Source organism: Sphaerodactylus townsendi, linkage group LG06 (assembly GCF_021028975.2).
Source record: "Sphaerodactylus townsendi isolate TG3544 linkage group LG06, MPM_Stown_v2.3, whole genome shotgun sequence".
NCBI lineage: Eukaryota > Metazoa > Chordata > Lepidosauria > Squamata > Sphaerodactylidae > Sphaerodactylus > Sphaerodactylus townsendi.
The window spans coordinates 26,991,736-27,018,357 of record NC_059430.1 but is presented as its reverse complement, the minus strand read 5'-3'; the positions used below and the strand labels follow the sequence as shown (position 1 = coordinate 27,018,357).

Here is a 26,622-nt window from a genome sequence, read left to right as displayed (position 1 = left end):
TTCCTAGCTGTAGAAGGGCAGGCTGTGATTGGCTCTTGGTCCTTCCTTACTGCTGGGGGACTGTGACAGCCAGTTTGTTTTATTCAAATCACATTGTTCAATTTAGCTTATATATTTCTGTGAGCTACTTCTGGATCCCTAAGGAGAAAAACAGCATGCAAATACCTTAATAGATAAATTTAGTACAAGTTACTGCAGTCAATTTGATGGTAGTAAATACTCTGGGTTTGAGTTTTCATGTCATGATTTATATCTAGTACTAATGTCATCCTTGGAAACTTTTTCTGGCAACGTTCCTAGAACTTTGACAGCTGTGTGACACAATGAAAGATTTACAGATATTCTCTGTATAGAGATGTTATTTCACCAAGAGTATAGAATCATAGAGTTGAAAGGGCCTGTACAGGCCATTTAGTCCACTACTGTGTTCAGTGTAGGATCAGCCTAGCATCCCTGACAAATATTTGTCCAATCGCTGCCTAATTATTGCCAGTGAGAGGGGATTTCAGCACCTTCCTAGGCAGCTGACTCTACTGCTGAACAACTCTTACTGGATTTTTTTTTCAAATATCCAGGCAGTTCCTTTCTGACTATAATTTAAATACACTATTGCAAGTTCTATCCTCTGCTGCCAAAAGGAACATCTTCCTCCCCTCCTCTCAGTGACAGCCCTTCAAGTACTTAAATAAAGCAATCATATCTCCCCTCAACCACCTCTCCTCCAGCCTGTCTTCTTGGGCTTGGTCTCCAGACCGCTAATCAACTTCGCTGCTCTTCTCTGCAGCCACTCCATTCTGTTCACATCCTTATTAAAGTGAGACCACCACCACCACCCCCCAGAACTGCACACGGTACTCTGTGTGATACATTCTTTTTCTTCTTCAGTAGAGGGAGACGTGTGTGCCACAGTAGTATGCAGTGAGACATCAAAACATAACAGCCAGCACCAAGTTCATTGAACAAAAGATGGCCAGTTTATTTATTGGGACAGTTATGCATTACACCGTAATTTTAATTAGAACATAATGATGTAAAAATCAGTACATTTGCCTTTTCTTCAAATCTGGAGTGTCTTAATAATGGAAGTGACTATGCAGAGTGACTTCAGTCCAAGGCCTTTGAAATCAAAGGGCTGAGGCAGAGAAACTCTGCATAAGACTGCACTGATTAACTTTCCAGCCATTTGATCTGCATTATCATACCACACATGCACAAGAACATGATTCCCTCACAAAGCAACTCACCTAAGATTGTCTAAAGAATAGGATGGTAGTGGGCTTAATATCGCAATTATTAGAGAATTTTCAGAGCAAATGCTTTTGAGTCCAGAATTAGCCAATATTCTTGTCTTAAAATCAGAGATGCAACACAAGAATAATTTTTTTTCTAACATTCAACCTTAAGTCAATGAGCACATCTATCCCTATTCTCCGCCATCTAGAAATATTCCATTCAACCTCAAAAAAAAGGCATTACCACAGAACTTCAATTCAGTCTAAGAATAGCCGTATGGAAAGAATACATTTTTTAAAAAAATTGCAAACCGCACCAGTATTCAAAACCATTGGAATATAACACAATACGTCTTTCTGTGTGGTTGATTAGATAAGGATACTCATGCAAGGGGTAACATTCATAGATTACAAAAGTCACAAAACGCCATGATTTTGAGTGTCTTCTCTTTTTTTGTATTTTACAAAGGAGCAATATTATCAACCCCATTGACAGTCAAGCCATAGGGTTTGAAGTACTAGGGCTAAACTAGTAAAGTTTACTTCAGTTCATTCAGAGATATGGTGCACAAAGCCATACCTATGAATCGTTTTAAAAACTAGATTATTCTTTTTTTTCCCCGTACCCTGACTGGCTGGCTAACATTTGTACCAAATACTTTTGACAAATCTTTAAAACATTTTTTTCCTAATAAAGTTGAGTTTGTTTAAATAAAAGCAAGTTTTGATGCTGAAAAAAAACCAAAATTAAATCACTATTTTATTAGTACATAATAATGAGCAAAGCACATACATCTTGCAATCAATATACTAACTGAAACATAAGACCTTCATCCCCTCCTGTCCCAGCAACATATGGTTTCTCCTTTGTGTCCCATCAGTGCATTTGTTTCCTTAAGATTTAATAGAAGGAATTTTCAAAGAGTTCTGCAGGAGAGAGATTAAAATGCAATGAGGATTTAAGCCGTGCATCTCTTGATGAAAGTTATATCAGACATGCGTTTCTAATAGGCAGTGAAGGAGACAGAATAATCTCATGAAATAAGAATTCTCTAGCTTCATTATCGGGATTTTGGGAAAAGGTACATGAAATAACATCATGCATTTTTTTGTATATTGCATATTTAGATGCATTTCTGCTGTAAGGCAAAAATGCAGTTAATTGCTTTTCTTCTTTAATTTGTGCAGAACATTAACAAAAAGATTTCAATGGAGGAAAATTTTTGATACTAAATACCCCTTTGGGATGTGGGAGATGTTTAGTGGGAGAGACCCCGAATGGCTGTTTGTAAAGCAACATATGAACAAGGAAATGACTGTGCTTTTAATGTGAGACATCAGCGTCTGGAAGTTTGATATAAAGAATTCCTTTCTCTATCAAAGGAAACAACATTATTTAAAATGAAATAGCTGTACAGCAGTAACTAGATAACTGTAACCAACCCATAAAAGGACAATTTGTAACTTCATTAAGAATTTATCAGGCCCTCAACTCTCCTCTGTTGTATAATATTGCTGAATAGTTAGTGAAATTATGGCCCATGCCTGTTTTACATTGGAATCAATAGTAGGTACGAGTCCTTTGTCACTCATTACAGTTAAGTTAGCAAAATGATGCCTTATCTCAAAACAATTCTGACCCTCAAGATTAGTTTTCTGGTAATTAATACAAGTGCCTCTTTTGGTTATGAAATTAGTTGGAGGGCTACACTGGGGTCTTCTGAATAACATTAGTTTCTTTGTAGCATTCAGAAACTTTTCCCACTTTTGGGGGGGTCTTCTTGAGTTCCCAACAATTAGCCACGCCACAGTAACCCCAGTCCAGCCACTGGTTTAGGTATGTGGTAAGGGCATTGCATGTGCAGAACTTCTGGAGTGCACACTTTCACTGGATTTTGCTTCACAGGGGAAAGGAGAAACACATCCAGAGGTTTACTTTCCACGCACAAAGCTTGGTCCTGAGTGATTCTCAGCTACCCTAAGCTCCCTAAATGGATGTGTGTGTAAATCTGCAGCACAGTTCCCCACTTCCCTTCAGCGTGGATGAAGATGCACACAACATCTGTCCCTCAATGTAAATGGGAATGTGTAACCTCATTTCTTTGCTTAACATTCTTGACTATCCCTGGATCATGGCAATATTATGTTGCTGAGCAAATTTTATTAAGAACTCTTCCGTAAAATGTACAAAATAAAAGTTCAGCGTGTACTACTGTGTGACTTATTTATCATTTCCAGTACTCTGGAAGTAGCAATTTCAAAAGAATAATCCTCTACCTACTGCAAATTACAATCCAGTTTTTAAAAGAAATTGACATTTTTTGACACATTTCTTGGAAGTAAGCCCCCCTGAGCTCAACAGAACTTACCTCAAAGAGAGGATGCATAGATCTGAAGCTTAAAAATGTGCATTGTTGGTATTACTTCTACCAGAGAAATATTTTTATGATTCCAGAAGACGTTTGGTAATAAATGGAAGCAGCTGTAGATCTTGGGCGGGACTACTCATGTTTTCTTATCGGAATGATCCAAAGTTAAGCCATTTTAAGGCTCATTATTTCAATAGCCAGGATTTAAGCAGAGACATTGCCTCTGAAATCAGTGTTCATAACGTAGGCTGGATCTTACTCATTTATAACCACAGGGGTTAATCTCAGTGTATGTCAACATTATGCTGAGAAGATGCTATCTCTGTCCCTGCGAATTTAATCAGAATATCAGGGGTTTGCCAGGTGGTGGTGGGGATGCCTCTAGAGTTCACATTTTAATCCTTAGCAGCCCGGTAGGAATCAAAAATTCAACCAGACACACCTGCTTAACTACAGATTTCAAGACAGAAGGGGCCTCATCTGAAGGTGGCAACCCTGGGTGGTGTTGAACTTTTTTAAAAAGGACATTCTCTTGTTACATAAGAATATGAGCATAAGACGGTGCTCAGTTGTTAACTGTACCATAAGACAAGCAGCATGGAGATACATAAAAGAGTGCAAAGGGCTGTTATGTATGTAACAGCAGTGTTCCATGTGGTTTTGACTGTCACAAATCATTTAAAGTCAATGAATTTCTACTTAATTAGGTTCTAGTGCTGCTTATTTGCCCTGAAGAGCAAATGAGGTTGTTTTAAGGTGTTTTGATGCTTCCACTGGTTTGCCTCTCTGAATCTTTAAAAGCTCAACTGCTCTATGAATTGCTGATTAGGATTATCCCATTTTTAGCACCTTAGTTACTGGTATTGTGTTAATGGTTGTTTAGGCACAAGGACTGGCCATCTACATTTCCTTGGCTGATGTGGTCTATTTCTTTCTCTATCCCTTTCCTTTCAGTAAGTAACTGTGATGTTTTCTTCCCCTCAGATTCAGATGAATTCAGTCAATCCTAGCTGCCCTTTTTTTAGCAGTTCCTTTCCATACTGTTGCACAATTCCAGCAATGTTACATCTTCATCCTTTGGATCGTAACATTACATGAGTGGAAAAGACAAAAAGAGATCCGGCTCTGCCCTTGGCTTCCTGGTTTAAATATATTAAGGCCACCTGACCGAGAACAAGAAGTCTTCTACATTAGCTGTAATAGACAGCATTCCACCTGGGAACACATAGTTATTATGACTCCAGACCCAGTCAGCCATCTGACTTGCTGCCAGCTGTTGTGCAAAATAAATGTGGCTATCCTTCGTTTTTCTGTATATCCCATCATTCTTCAACAAAGCTGTTACTAGAGAGATTCTTACAGCAGGAATGCTGTGTAGCAGGAGAACAAAATCTACACTGTATTCACCTGAGTAGCTGTCATTTAACTGACAATGAGCTAGATCTCTATAGTTGATGGGAATTTTTGGCAAGAAATAATGCAACAGAGCAAAAACCCCATTCTGTGACCTTCAGTCTTAAAACATCCATCTTAGCTGTACAGTGAAATTCACAACCAGATCCTACTGAAAATATTATATTTTATCATACCTGTTAGTTTTTTTTTCTTTTGCCAAGGTAAGGCCTTAACCTGGTAACACTGAATTTGGGAGCAGCAATTGAAAACATTTCAATTATAATAAAACACAACATGTTATATCAAGTTCAGGGTTTTTTTGTCCAAATCCAAACAGAAAAAAAAACCCAGCACCAAGTCATCCACTTGTCTGAAATGCAATAAAAATGAAAAAGTCCATCCCGCCACAAAAGAAAAACTCCATACAAAACACCAAAACACAAAAAGTTAACCAGAATAAAACAATTAACAACATATTGATCTATCAAACCCCTCTTAGGCTTAATCAGATTCCAGTGAAGTTGTAAAACAAAACTCAGCAGCTAATATCACATTAGTTATAAAACAAGTGTGTAAACAATACCAGTGCATAAAAAAAGTACAAGTTAGTGGGCACAATCCATAGAAAGTTAGGCACACCTGAATTCCATTGAAACCAGTGGGATTTAAGTGTTTAATTGTATGCTTTTCAATGGGACTCAAGCACAGCCAACTTTCACTGTAAACCCCCCTAAATGAACATTCCAATTCAACTTACTTTTAACATTTTTGTGCAATTGAAAAACAAAAGAAGAAACCAGGCCATATCCTTTGGCCAAGTAAACATTCCTCAATTACAAACAAAAACCCTGAAAAAAATCATTCTCAACGTACCTTATTTCCGCGCCACTTTAAAAAAAATAAAATTAATAGAATAAAAACTCTCACACAAAAATGGACTGGATTTTTAATAAACATAAATTAATGGTGCAAATACTTTTTTTTTAAAGGACATAATACCTTTTAACCACAGAAAGGAAAACTCAAACTGGTTGTTGTGGCTGAACTGTCAAAACAAGGTTTCGCGATATACTTCTTTTGTTTCAGGAGTAGTTTTAAGTTCACAGCACATTAGCAGTACAAGCCATCTGGCTAGAGGAATATGTTCAGACTTCCAAACTGTAATCATGATTGCGGGATCTGAATAAAACCAGAGGAACCATAAATGCTCTTCGTCAACAGTTTGGGCTCTGTGCTTTTTTGCTCTTCATTCAACACACAGTCAGTTGCTAAGACTGTACATGGGCGTCCGAACTCATCAATGCAGCAGAAACAAGGCAGTATTGCCTACTGGTTCCTTTGGAGCAAACTGCACTTTTGCTGTGAGACCTCCATTCAGTTTGTTGTTTGGGGTTGCCCCCTGCCTCTTAGGTTGCATATGAAGATAAAGGTTAAGGAGGAGGTTTAGGTAGACAGCTGAGAGGGGCACACTGAGAGCTGGAATGTGGCTGTTCTTCTGGAAGAGCTACATCAGGACTGAAAATCAGAAAAAGCAAGAAAATGTTTAAAATATGCAACCAAATCCATCAACAAACAAATGTGCACAGAGAACATTTATATTTTAAAGAGTGGTATACTTCTTTTCACTGAAAGATAAAAGTAGTATTGTATATTAACCCACCCCATGCTGGACCATCTTTGTTCCAGAATGTTCCACTTGGATCCTAGGGGTCAGAACTAGGTAGGCACCAGGACCCAAACACAGTCAGCCCAGCATGTGGTGGATTAATATACAATTCTACTTTTATCTTTTGGTGGAAAAGAGTATAGCCTTTTCTCTGGTTGCACCCTTGCTATGGTAATTGCACACACATGGGCAGTTCCAAAAAGAGTCCTTGTAGCCCAGCGGTTCTCAACCTGTGGGTCGCGACCCCTTTGGGGGTTGAACGACCCTTTCACAGGGGTCGCCTAAGACCATTGGAAAACACATATTTCTGATGGTCTAAGGCAGGGGTAGGGAACCTGCGGCTCTCCAGATGTTCAGGAACTACAATTCCCATCAGCCCCTACCAGCATGGCCAATTGGCCATGCTGGTAGGGGCTGATGGGAATTGTAGTTCCTGAACATCTGGGAGAGCCGCAGGTTCCCTACCCCTGGTCTAAGGAAATATTTTATGGTTGGGGGTCACCACAACATGAGGAACTGTATTAAAGGGTCGTGGCATTAGGAAGGTTGAGAACCACTGTTGTAGCCAGAATGGTTCATGGGTTCACAGCAGTTTTTTTGAAGCCATGGCACAGTATCATCAAGAATGAGAATAAGGTCAATATAAAGCGATCCCACAGGACCAAAGAACTATAATTCTAGAACAGACTGATCTGGGACATTTTCAAAGTCAGATTTCTAAAACTCAAGTTGATTTTAAAAATAGAAAGCTAGAGATCATTAAAGTGAAATGCACAAGAATATGGTTACATTAATACTTAGAAGCAAATTTATACAACTTTGATTATTAGACTTAGGCTGATTCCGCACGGGCCAAAAACAGTGAAAATGGTGTGAAAACAGTACAAACCCTTTTACACCGTTTTAAACCCTTTTACACCATCTTCACACTGTTTTCACACTGCTGCTTTTGGCCCATGCGGAATCAGCCTTACTCATCCAGATGCCCTTGTGGGTATGGCAAATTAAAGCCAAAGATACAAAAATAAATTCGAAAAAGACTTCCTATAAAAACAGCACAACCCAATATCAACATTACAATAAAAATGGCAGCATAGAATGCTGCAATCCCATTTTCTATTGTGTATGTAAGTTGACTGCAAACTGATGGTGCTTGTTTATATATATATATATATATATATATAAAATTTGCCATATATTCAGCATGTGCACCTTTTCCCACATCAAGGAGAATTAACCTCATGCATCTACACAGAGTCCTTTACGGTAAAAATGTGGATGGTAAAAATGTTTAGAACAGCAAAACAACTCCCCTTATAGGAATTTCAGGAGTGCACATGTTGAGAACCTGATAGCAATGTGCATCAGATAGTAAAGTCCGCCCCCCTAAAAATGCAAATCTTAACATCACCACAGCATCATCAATACTTATAAAACACTCACAGCCCAATCCTTGTGGAGGGGGGAGCTCCATGGCGGCCAGGAATGATGATCTGAAGCAGTGCCACACTGCCTCCAAAAGGATTGTGAGAGGCACAAGGAAGGAGGGAAATTCAAAAGCCCTCCTCTGCCCAAATAGTACCATAAGCCAAACAGGTTTACACCATGCAGTTTGGTGGAGTAAGTCAGGTGGTGTAAGTCTACAGCATTCCCAGGCTGGAAGCAAACTAAAGTCGGCTCCACCCCTGGGAACCCCTGGCCCACCTCCCACTGTACCAGTGTGATCTCCCACACCAGCAGGGCTGCATGGCTGCATGGCTGCAGGCTCTTGTGGGTCTGGGTGCCACAAAGCTGTGTAGCGCCACCCACCAGCATCTTTGCCCTCTCCATCAGTGTAACTGCCATTTATGCCTGCAGGGTAGGCAAACACACCACTCCCAGAACACCTTACGCCACCACTGCCCCTCCCCGGATTGGGCAAACACATACATGTTTGATTTATTTGTAAACAGAATTAAAGAGGAAAACCTCCTCTGCAGAACTGCAGTGTCCTTGTAGGGATGGTAGTGTTGAAACTGCTTCCATGTCCTGCTGCAGGCATTGGAAGAGCTTATGTAGTTCATGTACCTATACTTTCAGGAATGTAAGCAATGATAGAAACTTTTGAACTCTCTCAGCCCCACCTGCCTCACAAGGTGTCTGTTGTGGAGAGAGGAAGGGAAAGGAGTTTGTGAGCCCCTTGGAGTTTCCTGACAGAAGTGAAAGGCGGGATATAACTCCAAACTCTTCTTTTTCTTCTTCAATCTAATCTTGGAAATATCAGTCTTTTCTGCCCTTAGCAAAGTGGATTTTGAGACACGATTGATGCCGTTGAACTTAGTGTTGAAATACAATGGCCACTGTAAAGTAGCAATTAAGGTGAGCCATGGGATATTACTGGAGCTTATGAGATAAGGCCTGGTATCCCTGGGAAAGAGCCACAACTGAGTGGCACAACTCATGCTTTGAATACAAAAGGTCCCTGGTTTAATCCCTGGTGTCCATCTGCAATAGAAAGTAATACAAAAGATCCACTGGAGGAAGGCTTCTAACTTTGGCTTTTCTAGGCTGCGTAGCTGTGGTCTAGTAGTTTTTGCTCCTAGCATCTCACCCCCATCTATGGCTAGTGCCATGGCTAGTGAGGCATGCCACAATAAGATTTGTTTCTCTCTGTGGCACAGTGCAGAGTGCAGAGTGATTGTGTGCTAGGGTATCTAGTTTGCCCACCTCACAGGTGGAAGGGGGAGTGAGGCCCATTTGTTTACTTCCTCAGCTGTTTCCAGAGCTTCTGGCATTCATTTATTTCACTTCTGTGTCCTTCTCCATGGGCATAGTCTGCTTAAAAGCAGGGTCGGAGCGAGGGGGCACTGCACCTGGGGCATGCGTGCGTCCTGCACCCCTGCCACCCCCCTCCACCCCCTGGCCAAGCCCCTGCACTGGCCCGCACCTGGGGAAAGACCCTGCCCCGCCCCCTGGGCGCTACATGTCTGCTTAGATGGCTGACTCATGACAGCTATGTTTTCCCATTTAATTGGTGATTCCCTTGTTGTACGGTAGAAACATCTCCTCTGTGGCGGTTTGTTTTCCTCAAGTCCTGTGTGTTTTTCGCTTAGTTTTATAGCTCTTCTGATTTCCATTGTGAAAACATTTCTCCAGGCCTGCTGACAACCTTGTTTATGACACATGCATACATAATCTAAAATCAACTGATTTTTGAAAATTTCCAGGCTATTTTACATGGAAATGTATGCAGATTTAATAAATTAAAGCCCATAAAATGTAATTAACTATGGTTTCTTTAATAGAGAAACTGCTCTTGAGTTTGGGCAAAAATACATCCCCTCCCTTGCATAATTTCCAGTCACTTCATTTCTCAACGAATCCCAATCTGTTATTTTAGTTTATCGAGTTGAAGGCTGACCCCAGTGCTAAGACAGTTTTGCTTTTTAGCAGGCAGATGAGATGAATTTCCCGGTTTTTCTCTCTTTCCTTCAAGTACCTTTTTGGGAAAATCTACACAGATGCATTGTGGGGCAATGCAGCTGGGTAGTTGGACTAACCAGATGGTTGTCCTGTAATAAACCATAACATGTTTATGCATGTTTACAGAACTTGCCACAGTTAGCTTATTTCTTTATATGTATATTGACCCTTGACAATTTAAGATGTCTGCTTCATTACCCAAAGGAAAACACCACGTTTTTCTCCCACTTCGTAACACTTGGGAGTACTAGCCCGCTAATATATGCTGGATGATTTATGCATGCTAGCATTAACTTATCCCATAGTTTTATTGCTAATGTTATCGCTAAAAAAAATATAGCCCAGTAAATGGCAGGAAGGGTGGGAGGGCTACAATAACAATAACAGCAACATTAATCTGGGCTGGGAGAAAGGCTGGCTCCTCTTCCATCTCCTCCTCAGTGCTGAAAGCACATAGAGGGGGGAGAGAGTGAGAGAGCTGCTGAAGCAAGTCCCTCAAGTCTTCTTCAACTTCTTTCTGCCGTGCCACAGCCGCCATCTTAATTTGTTCCACCATCCCACCAAAGAGGGGAGGGAGAAAAGGAAGCCAAAGAAGCAAATGAAGGGGGAAGGAGGAAGACAAGCAGAGGAGCTGTGGAAGAGAAGGGGGCACTCAACTACCATGGTTTGTTCCTTCTCTGCTGTCACCTCCTCCTCTTGGGCTAGGAGGTGATACTATACTGGGATAGAGAAGGTATAAAAGGGAGAGGGAAGAAAGGAGGGGGGAGAGCAGAAAGGAAAGAGGGGGAAAGCCTATGTGATTGTTGTGTGTCAGTCTCACTCCCCCAAAGACCAAAACCAAAAACGGGGGTGTTGACAAGGGTCAGCCATTTGGTTAAAGTGCTCAAAGAAAAGACAGAGGAAAAAATTCGTGGTTAAAGTGCTCAAAGAAAAGACAGAGGAAAAAAACTCGTGGTTAAAGTGCTCAAAGAAAAGACAGAGGAAAAAAACTCATGGTTAAAGGAAGAGAAAATGTTTTGAAAAACCAAGCAGAGGAAAATGTGTGGAAATAAAAAAAATAACACACAGCATTTAATAGCATGAAATAATGTAAACTGCTCTTGTGGAAAAGGCCAAAGGCTTTGTGTGACATTCAGTGGAAACAGGTAAGATACATTATGTTTAAGATATAGAACATAAAAATCAATTCCAGTTCTTTTTTTAAAAATCTTTTATTGCTCCTAGAGAAATCTAGATAGACATTTCAACTACTTTCAAGTGGAACTCTTTAAATTAGTTGTCAGTGGCTGCTTGAGAAATCACATTTTTATATTTAGAAAACTGCATAAATATACTTGGATTTGCTTATAGTGGCATACTACAGACCGGAACTTGGAGTTCTTGCCTCCCATTCATTTCCCTCCACCTCAGGATAATCACACTCATCCCCATGACACTAGCACATCCTTACCATTTCCACCATTCAAATCCATAACCATATCATATATAATGTGGACACATGGCTTTGCAGTCCATTACTAAGCAACATCTGGCTGCAATATTCATACTAGCTGCAAGCTTATATTCAATATTCCCTTCTTGCACAAACTAGAATAGTGGGAAGCAGAGAGATGTGGGGGAAGGAGTGAGATTTGCATAGAAAAGCAAAAGCAACAGCTGTTGCTCTGTGGCAGATTGACTACAGCGTGCATTAAAGTGAAAGAGGAAAAGAAGCAAGAGTTAGTAGAGCTTTACCTGACAGTTGGGTAGTCTCGCCTCCTGGCTAGTTGTGAGCCGTGTGGCGGTATGGAGGCAGCAGGCTGCTGACAATCTACAAGAAACTGATAAATTAGACATATATACAAAGAGATGACACTGGGGGGAGGGGTTAGTAAGTAAACAACACACAAGGCAGGGGATGGGCAGATTTAGTGAGGAATGTGTGCTCTGTTCGCACATGGTTAGGAATAAACCATGAAAATATTGCAAATACTAATGGAACATATTTGATCTTTTCAGGTAAGAGAACCAGCGAGGTCCAGACAAGGGCAGAAATCTCATCTCCGTTCACAGAATCACTGCTTGGAGGCCTGTGTCTCCTAGATTCAAATTTCCATCTGTGAAACAACTTACTTCACAGGGTGGTTGTGAGGAAAAACAAGAATGATGGGGGCAAATTTAAACAAATTAAACATGCCTGTCTTACTGAAAACAATGGTCCTTGTATGTACAAATTATGTGCTCTAGTCCCATTGGTTTCAATTGGATTTAAGCACAACTGACATTCGTTGGGTGGCACCCAGGAAGCATTTAGCACATTAAAAGCTCAGTTTAAATAATAATGACAGCTACAGTAAACATTAAGGTATTTGAGGACAAACAGAAATAAAAGTGTGGGTTTTTTTCTTCCATTTCAATAACAGGTTGACTAAATTTTTTAAAAAGCTATTTATGAACAGAATAAATACTCCTGGCTTTTCCTTTACACCCTATGTTCTAAAAGCTTCTTTGAAATTACACTCACACATGCACAAAATTCCAACTTCCATTTAAGGAATGCCACAGTTGCAACGTATTTGGCAAAAGCTTTAAAAGTAAAGTCCCTCAAGCCTACCGAAATCTGTAAACTGTTATAACTAACAATTATAATTTTAATCTCTTTTAATACTAATTTAATTATTTATTCATTTTATATATTTAAATATAATATGAGTTCATGATGCTATAATACACATGCCAATAAAGGTTATTGCTATTATATAAAGGGCACAAAACACTGAAGGGGGTTGCTATTAAAGAATCCAAAATGCATCAGGGTCACTTGTTTAGAGCAGGGATCCCTAACTTTTTGAGAAGGGGTCCTCAACTTTGTGGGTACGTTTGAAATTCTGACACAGCCCAGTGGGTGCAGCAACAAAATGGCTGTCACAAAATGGAGAATTTAACTTCTTTCCTGTTTTCCCAGAATTCCAAGCAGTTTCTAAAGTGTAAAGATTTTCTCTATCACTGAGCCAGGTGATACAGAAAACAGATTCATTGAGATTAAACAGGCACACTTGGGGTAAGTCACCACTTGGTAAATGGTTGCCTGCATCTACCTAACGTGTGCAGGGAATGCCAGTGTTCATTCCCAGCATGCCTTTGAATATCAACATTAATTTTTAAAAAGCTCTTTACATCACCAACTATCATGTTAAATTGTGTATGAACATTTCATGCCTATCAAAACTTGTATACAATAGGAATTGTCATGCATGTGTGTGTGTGTGTGTGTGTGTGTGTGTGTGTGTACTTTCACTTACAAATCAGGTAGATAGACTATAGTTCAATAGCTTACTGGGGTATGTTACAGAAACAAATCTATATGCACATTGTCATAGATGTATTACTTTAAATATGTGTTTTGGTTGCAGATCTCCATGTACAAAAATAACCCAGTTCATAGTGTCTGATAATTCACAGATGAACTTTTTAAATCCTTGAGAAAGAATTCATATTCCTCCCCTCCCTCTCAAAAAAGTAGTGTTTCAGTGTGGTCCTTGGAGGACTCTTGGAAATAATTTTTTTTCTTTTCCTTACAGAAAATGGTCCTTTAGAATCTATTAAAATATCATTCAGGCTCAGAAGACACTCAAAGTTTTCCCCCCCAGGCAGAGTCACCAACAAGGGCCAATTCATGCCACCCTTAAAAGTGCATTGATGATCATTTTCCTTTCTTGTCTCAGAAAAAAGTAAGAATGCCAAACTGCCGCCTGGGAAATTCCTGGAGATTTGGGAGGCTGGAGTTTGGCTGTTAGGTTTTTTTTCACCTGTCAAGTCATAGAGAGATCACAAGCACACTTTCTCATTCTTCTATGAAGATCTGCACTGCCCTCTCATGGTTGCTTTGAGTGCATGCATGCAAGAAAGATTTGCAAGCCAGCTTTTTAAGATCACGAATATATGTCTTTGAGAGTGAACTTTGGCAAGAAGGGACATCACAAGCCATAATGTAGGATGTGATCTTGCTGAAAAACGTTAAATGGAAAACTGTTTGTAAAAGCTGTTTGATATTTTGAACACTGTCGCTTCTCCTACAGGAACATTCATTTAGGAATATCTTGTGCTTAGAGCACAATTGGAGTTCATAGAGGGAAGATTTTTTTTTCCAAAATAAGTTTTGTTTGATTACTGAAAAAAATTTGTTTGTGCACTGTGTGAATTGGGGTTTCTCCTATGGGTAGAACTGTGACGACAATGTGAGATACAAAGGAAATCTGGCCTGCAGACCTTGTTACTAGACGATGCTGTACAACTGAGACTGTAATCTTTCATCAAGAAACCTTTCAGCACTGTACAGATTAGATTGCATACAGAGTTGCCTGAAAGTGATATTTGGCAGCTCTAAACCACCCTGCGAAAACATACTTTGCCTAGTAAATGTTGTGATGGGACATCACCCCATGGATCAGTAATGACTGGGTGCTTGCACCTTTTAAAACTCATTAGCGATAGAGTGAAGTCAGGAATTATGTAGATGAACTGTACAGCCTAAACAGAATTATATCCTTCTAAGAGGAGATTGATGAATATAAGCCTACTTAGAGTTGCACTGTAAAAGTACTAGAAACGTCACAAATAACTTTATTCATTTAAAATGAAATGTAAAATGAAATGCAAAATGCACAGTGATTAAAATGTAGATGGCTTGGCATTATTAAAGAATACTGAAGGTGAAGAGTAATAGAAATCCTACATGCATGAAATTAGCAGGATTATGAATAGTATCCCAAATATTATTCATTCCTACATGCTAGATTCCTCCATTTAGATATTTTCAATATGGAATCAAAGAGCTCATTTCATAACTCTGGTGAACGTTGTTTATTTGCATTATTTATATTTCGCCTTTCTCACTTGGATTCAAGGCGGATTGCACAGTTAGTTAATACAATTGACGAATGTGACATTCAGTAAACAATCCAATTAGGGTTGTAGAACAAATCAGAAGTCTAAAAACAGAACTGAAGCAAAGCTTATGTATTAACATGACACATTTAAATGATGCAAAAATTACATATTACCGGTAGGATCCTAGTTTCAGAAAGCTATACACAGTACCATAGATAACAATCCATGATAATTTATCCAAGTAACTTTGTGAATCGTTTACTACAGTGCAACTCTATTGCCTGGGTAGACGAGCCCTCTTGCATCAGTGTTGTGTAGTTTGCAGAAAGCCGGGATAGTGGGAACACTGAGCTCTCCTCTGAATTTTATTGTCCTGCACTACATAGCTTTGGGTCTAGTATAGTAACAGAAAGCAACTGAGCAAAAATGTACCAATTAAATGTACCAAAGCTGCTTTGAATTGTATGTACCAATTAAATGCAAAAATGTACCAATTAAAAGCAAAACTGCCTTGAAGTGGGTAGGCAGGGGATGAAGAAACAACAGGAAAGCCCTATTGCCACTGTGCTGTATTGACAGTCACAGTAGCAGTGAGGAAACTACATACGCCACTCTCTGCATGGAAACACCAGGTAGAGGGCACACAGGAGGCACCTGAGAGCAGACTGAATTAGTGGGGCACCGCCGCCTTCATCCTAATGCTGTTTCCTAACCAGTAGGTCATGAAACTTGCTCAAGTTAGTCCAAAGCTTCTGTGGTTTTATTGATTTGTGCATACTCCTTTTTAAGTTGGTCACCAGACCAAGTAAATTTAGGCAGTGGGAACCACTGCTGTAATGAATTGGCCTACAATGACTTGTGCTGTAAACTCCACATAAGGACCCATTCGTATTCCCAGGGAGTTTTATCTAGTAGTCCATCATTTACTAGGCATATAAAGGAAAAGGTATTTACATCTGTGGTGTCCCCGCCATCTGGAAATCTTTAGGTCACTGGCCTCTGATAATTAGGCAAATATCAATATTTTCTTTCATGTTTGCTTTTGGGTAAAGATTTGAACCCTTCAGCTTTGGGAGTGGGGGCTGATGTTAGGAAGGAAGCAATCAGCCGGTGTTTATTAGCTATCTTCTCCAAGGACTGGCATCAGCACCACACCCCTGCTGGATTCATTAGCCAAATGCGAGAAGGACCTGACTTTTTGACCTTGGGATTTGGCTTTAATTTGCGCTTATGTTTATCTTACACATTGTTAAGGCAGAGATTATTGTTGTCAGGTTGCAAGGCAACTGCATGTCTTCTTTTCCATTTGAGACAATTTTTGGAAGATTTGGGATCACTTACGTATTTAAAAGAAAGAACGAAGAATGGTTGACATGAACTGAATACAGGTTTCCAACTAAAGTGCTGTAAAGTGACACTGCACCAGCAACAAAGGTGAAGCTAACTGCCTCCTCCCACCCGACAGAGGATGCAAGCAAGATTAGACCTTGATACCACAGCCAGGCGCCACCATGCCCCCCCCCGGCACTCGGGGGTGTGGCTCTAAGGGGAGCCGAGCCCCGCCCACTGCCCTGCCCCTGGGCTCTGTGGAGGCTGACAGGGTCTGCGGAGGCCGCCTACTGCCAAGCCCCCTCCCCCCACCTTCTTGCAGGCCAGTTCCTCAGCTGGCCTACAGGGAGGCGGGGAGGGCTTGGTGGTGGGCAGATGGGGCGCACACTTTTTGGTCACGTGGAGGAACCCAGCACCCCCCCCAGGTGACCAAAAGGTGACCCCATGTCCCTATAGGCCATACCCAGCCTACAGGATCTGCTTTCTATCTTAAAAAAAAATTAACATCCAGTCTGATGAAAAGTTTTGGTGAGCTCAAAAGCTTGCATAATGTTTTGTCCCAATTTGGCCATTCCTAATAAAAGATATCACCCTGACTGGATAGCCCCAGGTCTGCTTCATCTCACCATATCTCGAAAGGAAAGCTGGGTCAATTACAGCAACTATTTGGGTGGGATACTTCCAAGGAAGACCAGGGTTGTGAAATTGAGGCAGGCAATGACAAACCACCTCTGAACATCTCTTGCCTTGAAAAACCCACCAGGGGTCACTGTGATTTGAAAGCAACCTGGATATTTTTCCAACCTGGAAAAGACAAAATGGGGGTCTGTGTGTTTTTTCTAAGACTAGAAAGGAACAACACAAGCTGGCATGTGTGGGAATGCACAGGCTAATCTGAATTCCCCAGATAAGCCTCCACACAGTGGCGTTCCTGCCTAGGGACAGGGGGTACCCTATGTCCCCGGGCGCCCCCATTTGGTCACGTGGGGGGGCGCCAACATTTCAGGGTCGTTTGTATGTTTTAAAAAGTTTTAAGTGTTTTTTCACATTTTTGGTGTCACTAGCTTTAAAAGTACACCCCTTCCAGGCACCCCAAGAAATTTGCCCAAGATTCTTTGTTTTGCAGTGACTTTGCTCCATTGTAGCCAATGGGGAATTTCTGAGTGTGTAGGCAGGCTGCACATTTTTGAAGATAGAGGCACCAGACTTTCAGGGTGGCTCCAGGAGGGCCTCCTGGTAATAGCATCCAGGTTTGGAGACCTTTGCTTCTGGGGGTTCAATTTTATGGGCCCCCAAAAGGCTTATTTTGTTTCCCCGCTCCTGCACATGAAAGCCTGTGGGCTGAGTTCTCTCAGAACTCTCTCAACTCCCCCCCCCAAAACAAAGATCACCAGGATTGGATGCTATTACTCAAGGCCTCTTGGAGCCACCTTGAAAGTCTGGCGCCTCTATCTTCAAAAATGTGCAGCCTGCCTCAGAAATTCCTCATTAGCTACAATGGAGCAAAGTCACTGCAAAACAAAGAATCTTGGGCAAATTTCTTGGGGTGCCTGGAAGGGATGTATTTTTAAAGCTAGTGACACCAAAATTTCAGGGTATCATCTGTTAACTATTCTTATAATGCCACCCAAGTTTGGTGAAGTTATGTTCAGGGGGACCAAAGTTATGGTCCCTCAAATGGGTAGCCCCCATCTCAGGTTAGCTCCCATTGAAAACAGTGGGGATGGGGGCATTCCATTTGGGCATCCATAACTTTGCTGCCCCTGAACCAAACATCGCCAAACTCGGGTGGTATCATCAGGGCAGTCTCTGGATGATGCCCTGAAATCATGGTGCCGCTAGCTTTAAAAATGCACTCCCTGCAGGCCGAAAAAACACCAAAAATACCCCCCCCAAAACCCAAATACCTTGCATTCGCATTTGTTCATTTTTGGGCAGGACATAATCGGACAATTTTTGTCTGAATGTGCCCAAATTTGCCCAGATTCCAACCGAATCTACTATTTGTTTCATCTGAATCACCAACCCTCAAAAGTGATGGTGCTGAATTTTGTTTTAACTGGGGACCCCAGATTCTCCCTTTAAGGTAGATTTAAAAGAAGAATCTGAGCTCCCTAGTTTAAACACCATTGAAAGTGATGCTGTTTGGGGGTGGATTCCACTGGAGGTGTTTTGTGAGAGATGGTGCTGACATTTGTTTGGTAAATGTTTTGCTGGGGGTGATTTGTGAGAGATTTACATGCTTAATACCCACTTGCACTGGCTTGGAGTTGTTTCTCAGGCTAACAACCTACCTCATAGGGTTGTTGTGATTAGGAAATTAGGAAGAGTTGGTGAGTAGAGAGCCATGTATGTTTTGATGGGAGTGGGAGGTGTTTTGTGAGCTGGTACAAAAAATAATTGTTTGGTCATGGTGGGGGAGGGTGGCCGCCCATACGCCGGGGGGGGGGGGGCGCGCCAAACTCAGGTTTTGTCCCCGGGCGCCAGTTTGCCTAGGTACGCCCCTGCCTCTACAACTCAAGCGGCAGAGCTGGGAATCAAGCCCGGTTCCTCCAGATCAGAGTGCACATGCTGTTAGCCACTACGCCACTGCTGCTCAGAGACTGGAAGGAACAGAGACTGGAACAGCCACAAATGGGGCTTGGGTGAGGATCACCCCAGAGCAAAGCTGTCCATTGGAGATGGATGGATTAATAATTGATATGTAAGTAACCCATTTTGGACACCACTCTGCATCGAAAAGCATGTATCCAGACATGGCCTTGCATCCAGACTGAACCCTCCTCCCTACTGAGGCCCCAGAGCAGGGATACTTCGTGGTCTGTGGCCATTGGAGGGAAAGGAAAGGTGCCAGGGAACTGGCTGGTGGTCTAAGGCAGATGAGGGAAGCTACAGTAGTCAGCCATCAAAGGACTAAAGAGGAACTCCTGGATTGGGAAAACAGGTGAGGCCTGGCCAGACTCAGGTGTGGGGTGTATTGGTGAATGAGGAGGGGTGGATGATTGGCTCCTCAAGGAGACTGGAGGCGGGAGTAAGAGCAGGAAGGGAAATAAAAGGCAAGGTTCACAAACAGGCCATGGAGGAAGGAAGCTGAACGATATCAGAAAGGGAGACAGAACAAAGCTACAGGGGAGAAAAGGAGGTCCCTGTGGTGCTCAGCTGGTATCTCACCTTCTCCGATTCTTAATCCTAAGGAGCCCTAACACAGAAGGCATAATAACTGGGAGGGAGAAGGAGAGCAAACTCGCTGATGGGGACACTCACATACAGCAGCAGTTCTGCTAAACAAACAAAACATCTTACAGCACCTCAAAGTGAAATAAATGTATTATGACAGAAACTTTTCAAGGCCAGAACCCCCTTTCTACATCAGAGTATGTGGGACCTGGTTCATGAAAGCACATGCTACCATGAATTTGTTATTCTCAAGTGCCACAAGTAGTCCTGCTGATTTGGCCACCTCTCTGGGATTTAAGAAGAAGTTCTAAGTTTCCTCTCAGAATAATTAGTAGTGCAAACAATCCACAAAAGATAAGAACTACTTTCCAATCCAATAGAAGACCTGACCATCAACTTATATCTTCATCTACAGCATATTCCTGCCTTCCTATCAGAGATGCACACTGATAATAATCAAATTAAAAATATGTTGACATATTCTCTTACCAAGGTCATGTTATTCAGCACTTCAAATAATTTTTTTCAGGATACTGAATGATTTTTTGAAGCTTATAATTTTTAACCATTCCTCAGTAAATCAATTGAAAATTTAGACAACAGGTTAATGAAACGGTAAATACAGCAAACAGATACAGGGAACATTTAAAGTTTTGTTTCATTTCCTTATATAGCCCACAGAAGTAACATTTAACACACAGCATGCAAGCTGATATACTCAGTTCACACAGGGGTATGGTTGTTCCCAATAGACAATACCAATTCCCCAAGAGGAATGAGGGTCAAATTACATATGACCCAGAAGACATCTTGTGGTTATTCAAAGGGTAGGCAGAGGCTGGTTTTAGATCAGTCATTAGAGGCAAGGCGGCAAACTACTTGAACTGTTTGCCCTGTGTGAATCCTCCACTCCAAGGGAGAAATCACAGAGGCACACAGGGGCCACTTTGTATTGGGCAAATGGTACATGAAAACAGATTTCTACAAGCCTACCCACAGTGCCTGGGACCATTTGGGCCTTTTTAAGCCCACATGAGATACTAAGCATTGCTCTTTCCAGTCTGATGTAGTTTGGTCATAAAAAGTACACCCAGGAAAACAGGTCAGAATATTCTACAACACCAAGCATTTCTAAACAAACAGATCTATGCAGAAAGTGTTCCTTGGGTGTAGGAAGTTTAAATCCTACTGATTCACACCACAAGATTGTTACATGTACTACACAATCAAGAATGTTTTTAAAAGGATCTTGTGAAGCAGAAGCCAGATGGAAGATGTGATTTGGTCAACAGGTCAACATTCCTAACAGATACGTGTATTCTTACAACAAAGATGAAACAAAACAGGCAATGGACATTATTAATCTCTCATTAAACTATTCCAGCAAAATAAATCCTCAGGTTTGTAGTGAACCACAATCTCCTAAAAGGTTTTCAGTGTGTTTTTAGATACGATTGTTCACACAACACATTAAAAATCATGCAAAATGATCTATAAAGACATGCCAACTGATACAATTGACACTGCCACAAACATGTAGAGAGCTGCTTCACATAGCTTGCCATATGCGCTAAACCCACAGTGTTGTTTTCAAGTGGCAACCACACCTTAAAAACCTATAAAGGGCCACGTAAAAAAATGCATTCTAACTGTGAACCCTATTTGTTAGTGAGATAATGTTTGGCACTAACTGGTAAAAACAATGACACTGTATCCATTTATCCTACTTCAATATTTCCAAGTTATTTTATTTAACATGGTTTGGTAGAAAGTATATATATAGTTTGCTCACAAACAAAATAAATGGGTTCTTAATAAGGAGATGTAGTTGTATAAAATCCAAGTGAAAGTATGGATCTAAATTAGTATGTAAGGCTTAGCAGTGAATAGATGTTATTGCAATTATTAAAAACTTATTGCTTGGCATGAAATGCATGCTCTCAGTCTTGTACACAATGTTTGGAAACCTAACCTTACCTGAGGGTGGGGAAAGCACAAAGCAGTGGCACCAAGAGGTAAAAGTAAGTTCAGTGAGCTGATTTCTTAACCAGTTAAAACCAAGTAAAGCCCTTAGCGAAGGTTTCTTTTGTAGTTTAGAAATAGCTTTCACAAGGACTTGTACCACAGCTAGAATGGTCATATGTGCATGGAGTACTCACTGATTTTATTCAAAGAGCATATCAAAATGGTAGATCAAAATGATGGATCTAATACAAAGAGACAAATATAGGCCTATACATGGCATGTGAAGACAAAAATAAGCAATTTGCGGGAGGGGGAAGAGAATAAAATGGACATTAGCCCCTATAAGAAGCACCAGTTTTCATTTTTTTAGCAGGGTAAAATAATTGGTTAGACACTGAATACTAGAGTCTTGCAGTTTGCCCATTTATTATTCCATCCTTTTTGATGCAGTCATGTATCAAACTCCTAGAAAGCAGGGGCTACTCTATGTCTCTGAATATTTCTGTGCATGTACTGGGAAGTTCAATTCAAAATATTCCACCATCACCCCTCTAGATGAATGGGTCAGCTACAACTCACACAGACCTTTGTGGATGCATCAGAGCCAAAGATAAACACTGACTGGACAATGTGCAGAAGATCAGCAATCTAGTTGGAATGCTGGAATTCAGACTACAAAGATCAAATTAAGTTTTGTGCAGTAGAATATACTGTGCAGAAAACTATGGCCTGGCCATGTTTTGGCCATTGTTGCTTTCATAAATGCGAAAGATTTGAAAAATCCATATAAAAGAATTGGGATTTACTCTTTGTCAGAATGAAAGACGCACAGACTTCATTGATGCCACACACTCTCTTCTTAGGTTCCAAGAGAAACGAACAGTGCAGAAGATATTCATCTTGTAACAGAAAGCTCCTAAGGAAGAGCTCCATCTACGTTGTCGGGACCTTGGGACCGAGGCAGGAAGGGGAGGTGTGGCGTTTACATCAGAATGACTGATCCATTTCTATTTCATATTGGACCATCTTGACATCTCAGCAAATTGGAGTCTTTTTGCTCCTCACAAACTGAGATCTTAACCGTGCATCCTATGTAGAATCACTCCAGTCTTCTCAACCCAAATCAGCATTAAGTCCTTCTCCCCCAAATTTGGGTTACTGGATGGGAACAAGAGTTCCATAAAATCAAGCAGAAGAAATAATGATTGCAACAGAGGACACAAAAGTACCAAAGGTTTAAAATTCATAAGCAAAGGCTGTTGAAACACATCCTGCTCGCCAACACAATAGTACCAACCATTGTTCCACAGCAGATGGGTATATGATTATTTCATCCCCGTGGGCTTGAGATTTGTCAGGGAAGGAGAGGAGACCATTAACACAATAACCCTGCAGTGTTGTGTGGCTCTTGCAACTCCAGTTTCCAGATGAATGAACAAGGACTCAGATCCACCAGGAATTTCTCTAATGTGAGAGCCACTGGACAACACACTGTGACTCCTGTGCAGATCCAGTTCATTCCCAAAGGGCACAGGCAGGAGAATTCATTAGAGGACTGTAGCCTAAACTCTATGAGAAGGGTCAGATTTAATCTGTATTCAGAACAGCTCTATATGATCCCACAGGGCTTGGTCTTACAATTCTTCACTAAAATTGTCATATTTTGCAATCTACCAAGAATTTGTAGATAGAATGTAAAATCACATTACTTCTACATTTTGCTCAGATGTACCACCACTCCCCCCACAGACATGCATTTAACAAAGAATGTATAGCTGTATACCCAGGGTGGGGTGGGGGTGGGGGTGGGGGTGTTGTGTTAATATGCTTCTTTTGGGAGGGTCTTGAATCTAATTCAATGACAAGAATTACAGTCTATAAGGAAAGACTGGGAGTTGTACCTATGAAAGCCACTCCTAAAAATGCTTTGGTTTCCTAAATTTTTAGCAGAAGTGATCTGTATTTCAATGTATTTCCTGCAATTTCCTTTTTCTAAAACTGAGGCTTTCTGGACATGTTTTTCAGATAGTGGTAACACATGGGTATCACAGATACTTCTGCCAATTTCTCTCCAGGAACAATTTTTTCAACTCCTACCAAAAAAAAAAAAAGAAGGCTTCTAGTTCACATTCTTGGCTATGAGCCAGGTCACACAGTATTTCAAGACCCCCTTTCTGAATGAGACACCATAGGTTTTAAAAGTTTCAGAAGTTCTGCAGCAGCTATAGATTCCAACTGTTGCTGTGGTTGGAGAGACTCTTCCAGATCTTTCCTTGCCCTGAGTGTTATGCACAGAGTACTAGTGCCAGTAAAACTTGAAGAAGCAGGGTTTGGGATGGGAAAGGATCCCGAGTGAGCCACATTCCCATAAAGTTCATCCTGCAAAGTTGCCATTTTCTCCAGGGGAATGGATCTTTTGTTGCCTGGGCAACTTTAGTTTCCAACATCTTCCAAAAGTCGCTGTGCATCCAATAGGGTTTTGTTTCCTTAGCCCTATCTGACATATTGCACTTTTCCTTATAACTGAGTTTTTAAAAAATCACAATTGGGATATAGGAAAAAAAAGGTGTAAAAATACCGACTAAGAGGAAAAACTTCTTCAAATGTTTTATGTAACTAAATTACGTGGATGTTCACACACTGCATTTCTCCTGTCACCAATCTATTAGTTTGTCAAATGGGCTCAAATGAGAAGCAGAACTGAAGTCAGCCTTAAGGGAAGCAGACATAACTTCTTTTGAAATTGGCAATGGTGGCTACGTTTACAGAAAGACAATACACTATGAAAAATTTGCATTTTGTGGGCAGTTAGTATACAAGAAAAATGGTTTTTATTATGCATAAATTGTTTATATAATAACAATAATGTCATACACACAATAAATAACAAGGGAAGGGCAGGATATAAATATAATAAATAAATACAATAAAATTGTTACAATAAACAGCGATTTATGCATATTAAAAACCTATTGTTTTATGTATTCTAACTGACCACAAATTGTGATTTTTTTTCATAGTGTATTGTCTTTCTGTGATTGTTTTGTATACTATGATCCCTTGTTTTTTCCAATAGTGGCTACTGTGACATGGGACTCACTTAATATGAAATAGGATTCAATTTTTAAAAAAATGTATATATATTAGAGAATACTTTGGCTGAAATCCTCAAACTGCACCCTCCAGATTAGCCTCACTGACTTCAGTTGAATTAGTCTGAGACAGTCTAAGAACGCTGATCTATTACATTGAAAGTGAGGAAGTCAGAACGCTGATCTATTACATTAAAAGGTGAATGTGCCCAAATTAAAAACTGGATGTGCAGTGTTTGGAAAGGATTTAATACTCAGCTAATCACTTTGCACTACATGCACCCAAGGAAAAAATGTTTACCTGGGATGGCCACGGTTAACCTTTTTTCCTTGCTGAGACGGTGCCCATGGAAGAATTCTCTCATGGAAGGGGGGTCCCTCAGAAGAAATGATTCTTTGGAGGTGTGATCAGGGGGGGTTCTTAATAAAGGCAGTAGATAGGTCCCTGAAGTCCTGGGATGGCTCTGATCACAAGGGGAAGGTGAGAATAGTCTTGCAGGAGATCCAAGAAAAAAATACATACGGAAACAAAAGAGTTTTTACTTTAATTACTGCGCAATGGCCCCATGAATGACAATATCATATATTATTTCTCCTCTTTTAAAAAAAACATAGTTAACATTTGCGAATGAGATAAGGCAAGTCTGCACAAGTTGTGACCTCTGACGTCAAGCACAGATCACCTGCCACATGGGACAGCCCACCATAACTTTGATAAAATCTTCACTGCCTGTGAAGGACTACCATAAGAAGAATGTTATTGGACACCTGCCAAATCTCAATACGTGGCAGGTAAGCTTCACATGGCCAAGGTGAGCCACAAATTGTGTCAGCCTGAGATAAACCCTCAGTTTCCTTCTCCCCCTGTCCTGATCTCACAATTTAGATCTTTAATAATTATTTCGTATTTACGCTCAATGAACATTTTCTTTAATCATTTACAGTACTTTCATTTAACATTTACACCAAAACAAACAGTACAGTGGCAGCACATGGCCCCAAGCCCTCCAAATGGGGGGAAATCTTGTTCTGATTCTGTTGCTGGTGGTTATTCTCCAAAATAGTGAGCATTCTCCTCACAGGTTTCTCTTCCCCTCCTTCCCCAATTGACAGGGTGAAACCATATGAGTTTCTGCAAAACACTATCATTTGCTTCTGAACATTTGCTCCTTTTAACACAGGAATCGAGAAAACACAATGGAGCATACACACTCCTATCCTCATTTCCATATTGAAGAGAAAGAGGCCAGTTAATCAGAACCATAGTTTATCAGAGGGAGATCAACTGGTTATGCTTCTTGGACAGCCCTTTCCACGCAGAGGGACATTTTGCAGAATGTAAAATAGACACATTCGAGACATACAAGATATGCTGAAATGCCAACAGGAGATGATCGACAGCCATAGTTAAAAGGAGAATAAAATATATGGGGCAGGTGAGGTTAGAAGCACCCTTTGCCATGGTTTTAATTTTGAGAAGCCTCTCCCATCCCCAGACTCTTGCCCCCAACCCAAATATATTATGTATTTGCAATTCAGTGGATGGCCTTAATTCAAGCCAGGCCACTGCACTGTACTATAAAGATGACTGCATGCATACCTTTTCCTCTGAGTGCCACTGCTGACCAGTATGTTTGGTGGGCCCTGCCTATGCAGGAGGAAAGTGTCTATGGTTGGCACGGTGGCTGATGCCTCCTCACTTACTTTAGGGCTGCCGATCTTGCTCTTTCCAAGTTTGCCTTTGCTCCGCCGGGACTGCTCGTGATCAAACTCTAAATCTTCCAGACGTTGCGTGAGGGCGAGTTTTTGCTGGATAGCCATCCGCAGCAAAGAGTTCAGGGTCTTCTTCTCATCCTCTGCAGCAGCCAATTGCCTCTGCATCTCATCCAGTTGTGTGACATATTCATCACACCTGGGGAAAATAGGAGAAGAGGAACATTATCAGGATGGGGGGAGCAACTGTGAAAATATCAGCCTACTCCATCCCTTCAAACTACCAAGCGGATCTCATTAAGAGATCATATCCCTAAACAAGATACTTTCTTTTCTCATACCACTTTGCTTTT

The 26,622-nt window shown here is 40.9% G+C and overlaps 1 protein-coding gene across 9 annotated transcripts in view; it reads right to left on the bottom strand.

Annotated features, from left to right (window-relative positions):
• Nucleotides 1-951: 951 nt before the first annotated feature.
• Nucleotides 952-26,622, bottom strand: part of BICD1 (BICD cargo adaptor 1) — a 105,729-nt gene continuing 80,058 nt past the window's right edge. For 2 of the 9 annotated variants that reach the window (XM_048499378.1, XM_048499385.1), the window contains exons 5-8: nt 26,157-26,468; nt 24,858-25,048; nt 11,859-11,934; nt 952-6,511 (exon numbers count right to left, since the gene is read on the bottom strand). In XM_048499378.1, coding sequence (XP_048355335.1) covers nt 6,427-6,511; nt 11,859-11,934; nt 24,858-25,048; nt 26,157-26,468 — 664 coding nt within the window. In that variant the 3' untranslated portion in view covers nt 952-6,426. Of the gene's footprint in view, nt 6,512-11,858; nt 11,945-24,857; nt 25,049-26,156; nt 26,469-26,622 lie in introns of those variants that run through there. The other 7 variants (XM_048499379.1, XM_048499380.1, XM_048499383.1 and 4 more) reach the window with 7 other exon arrangements.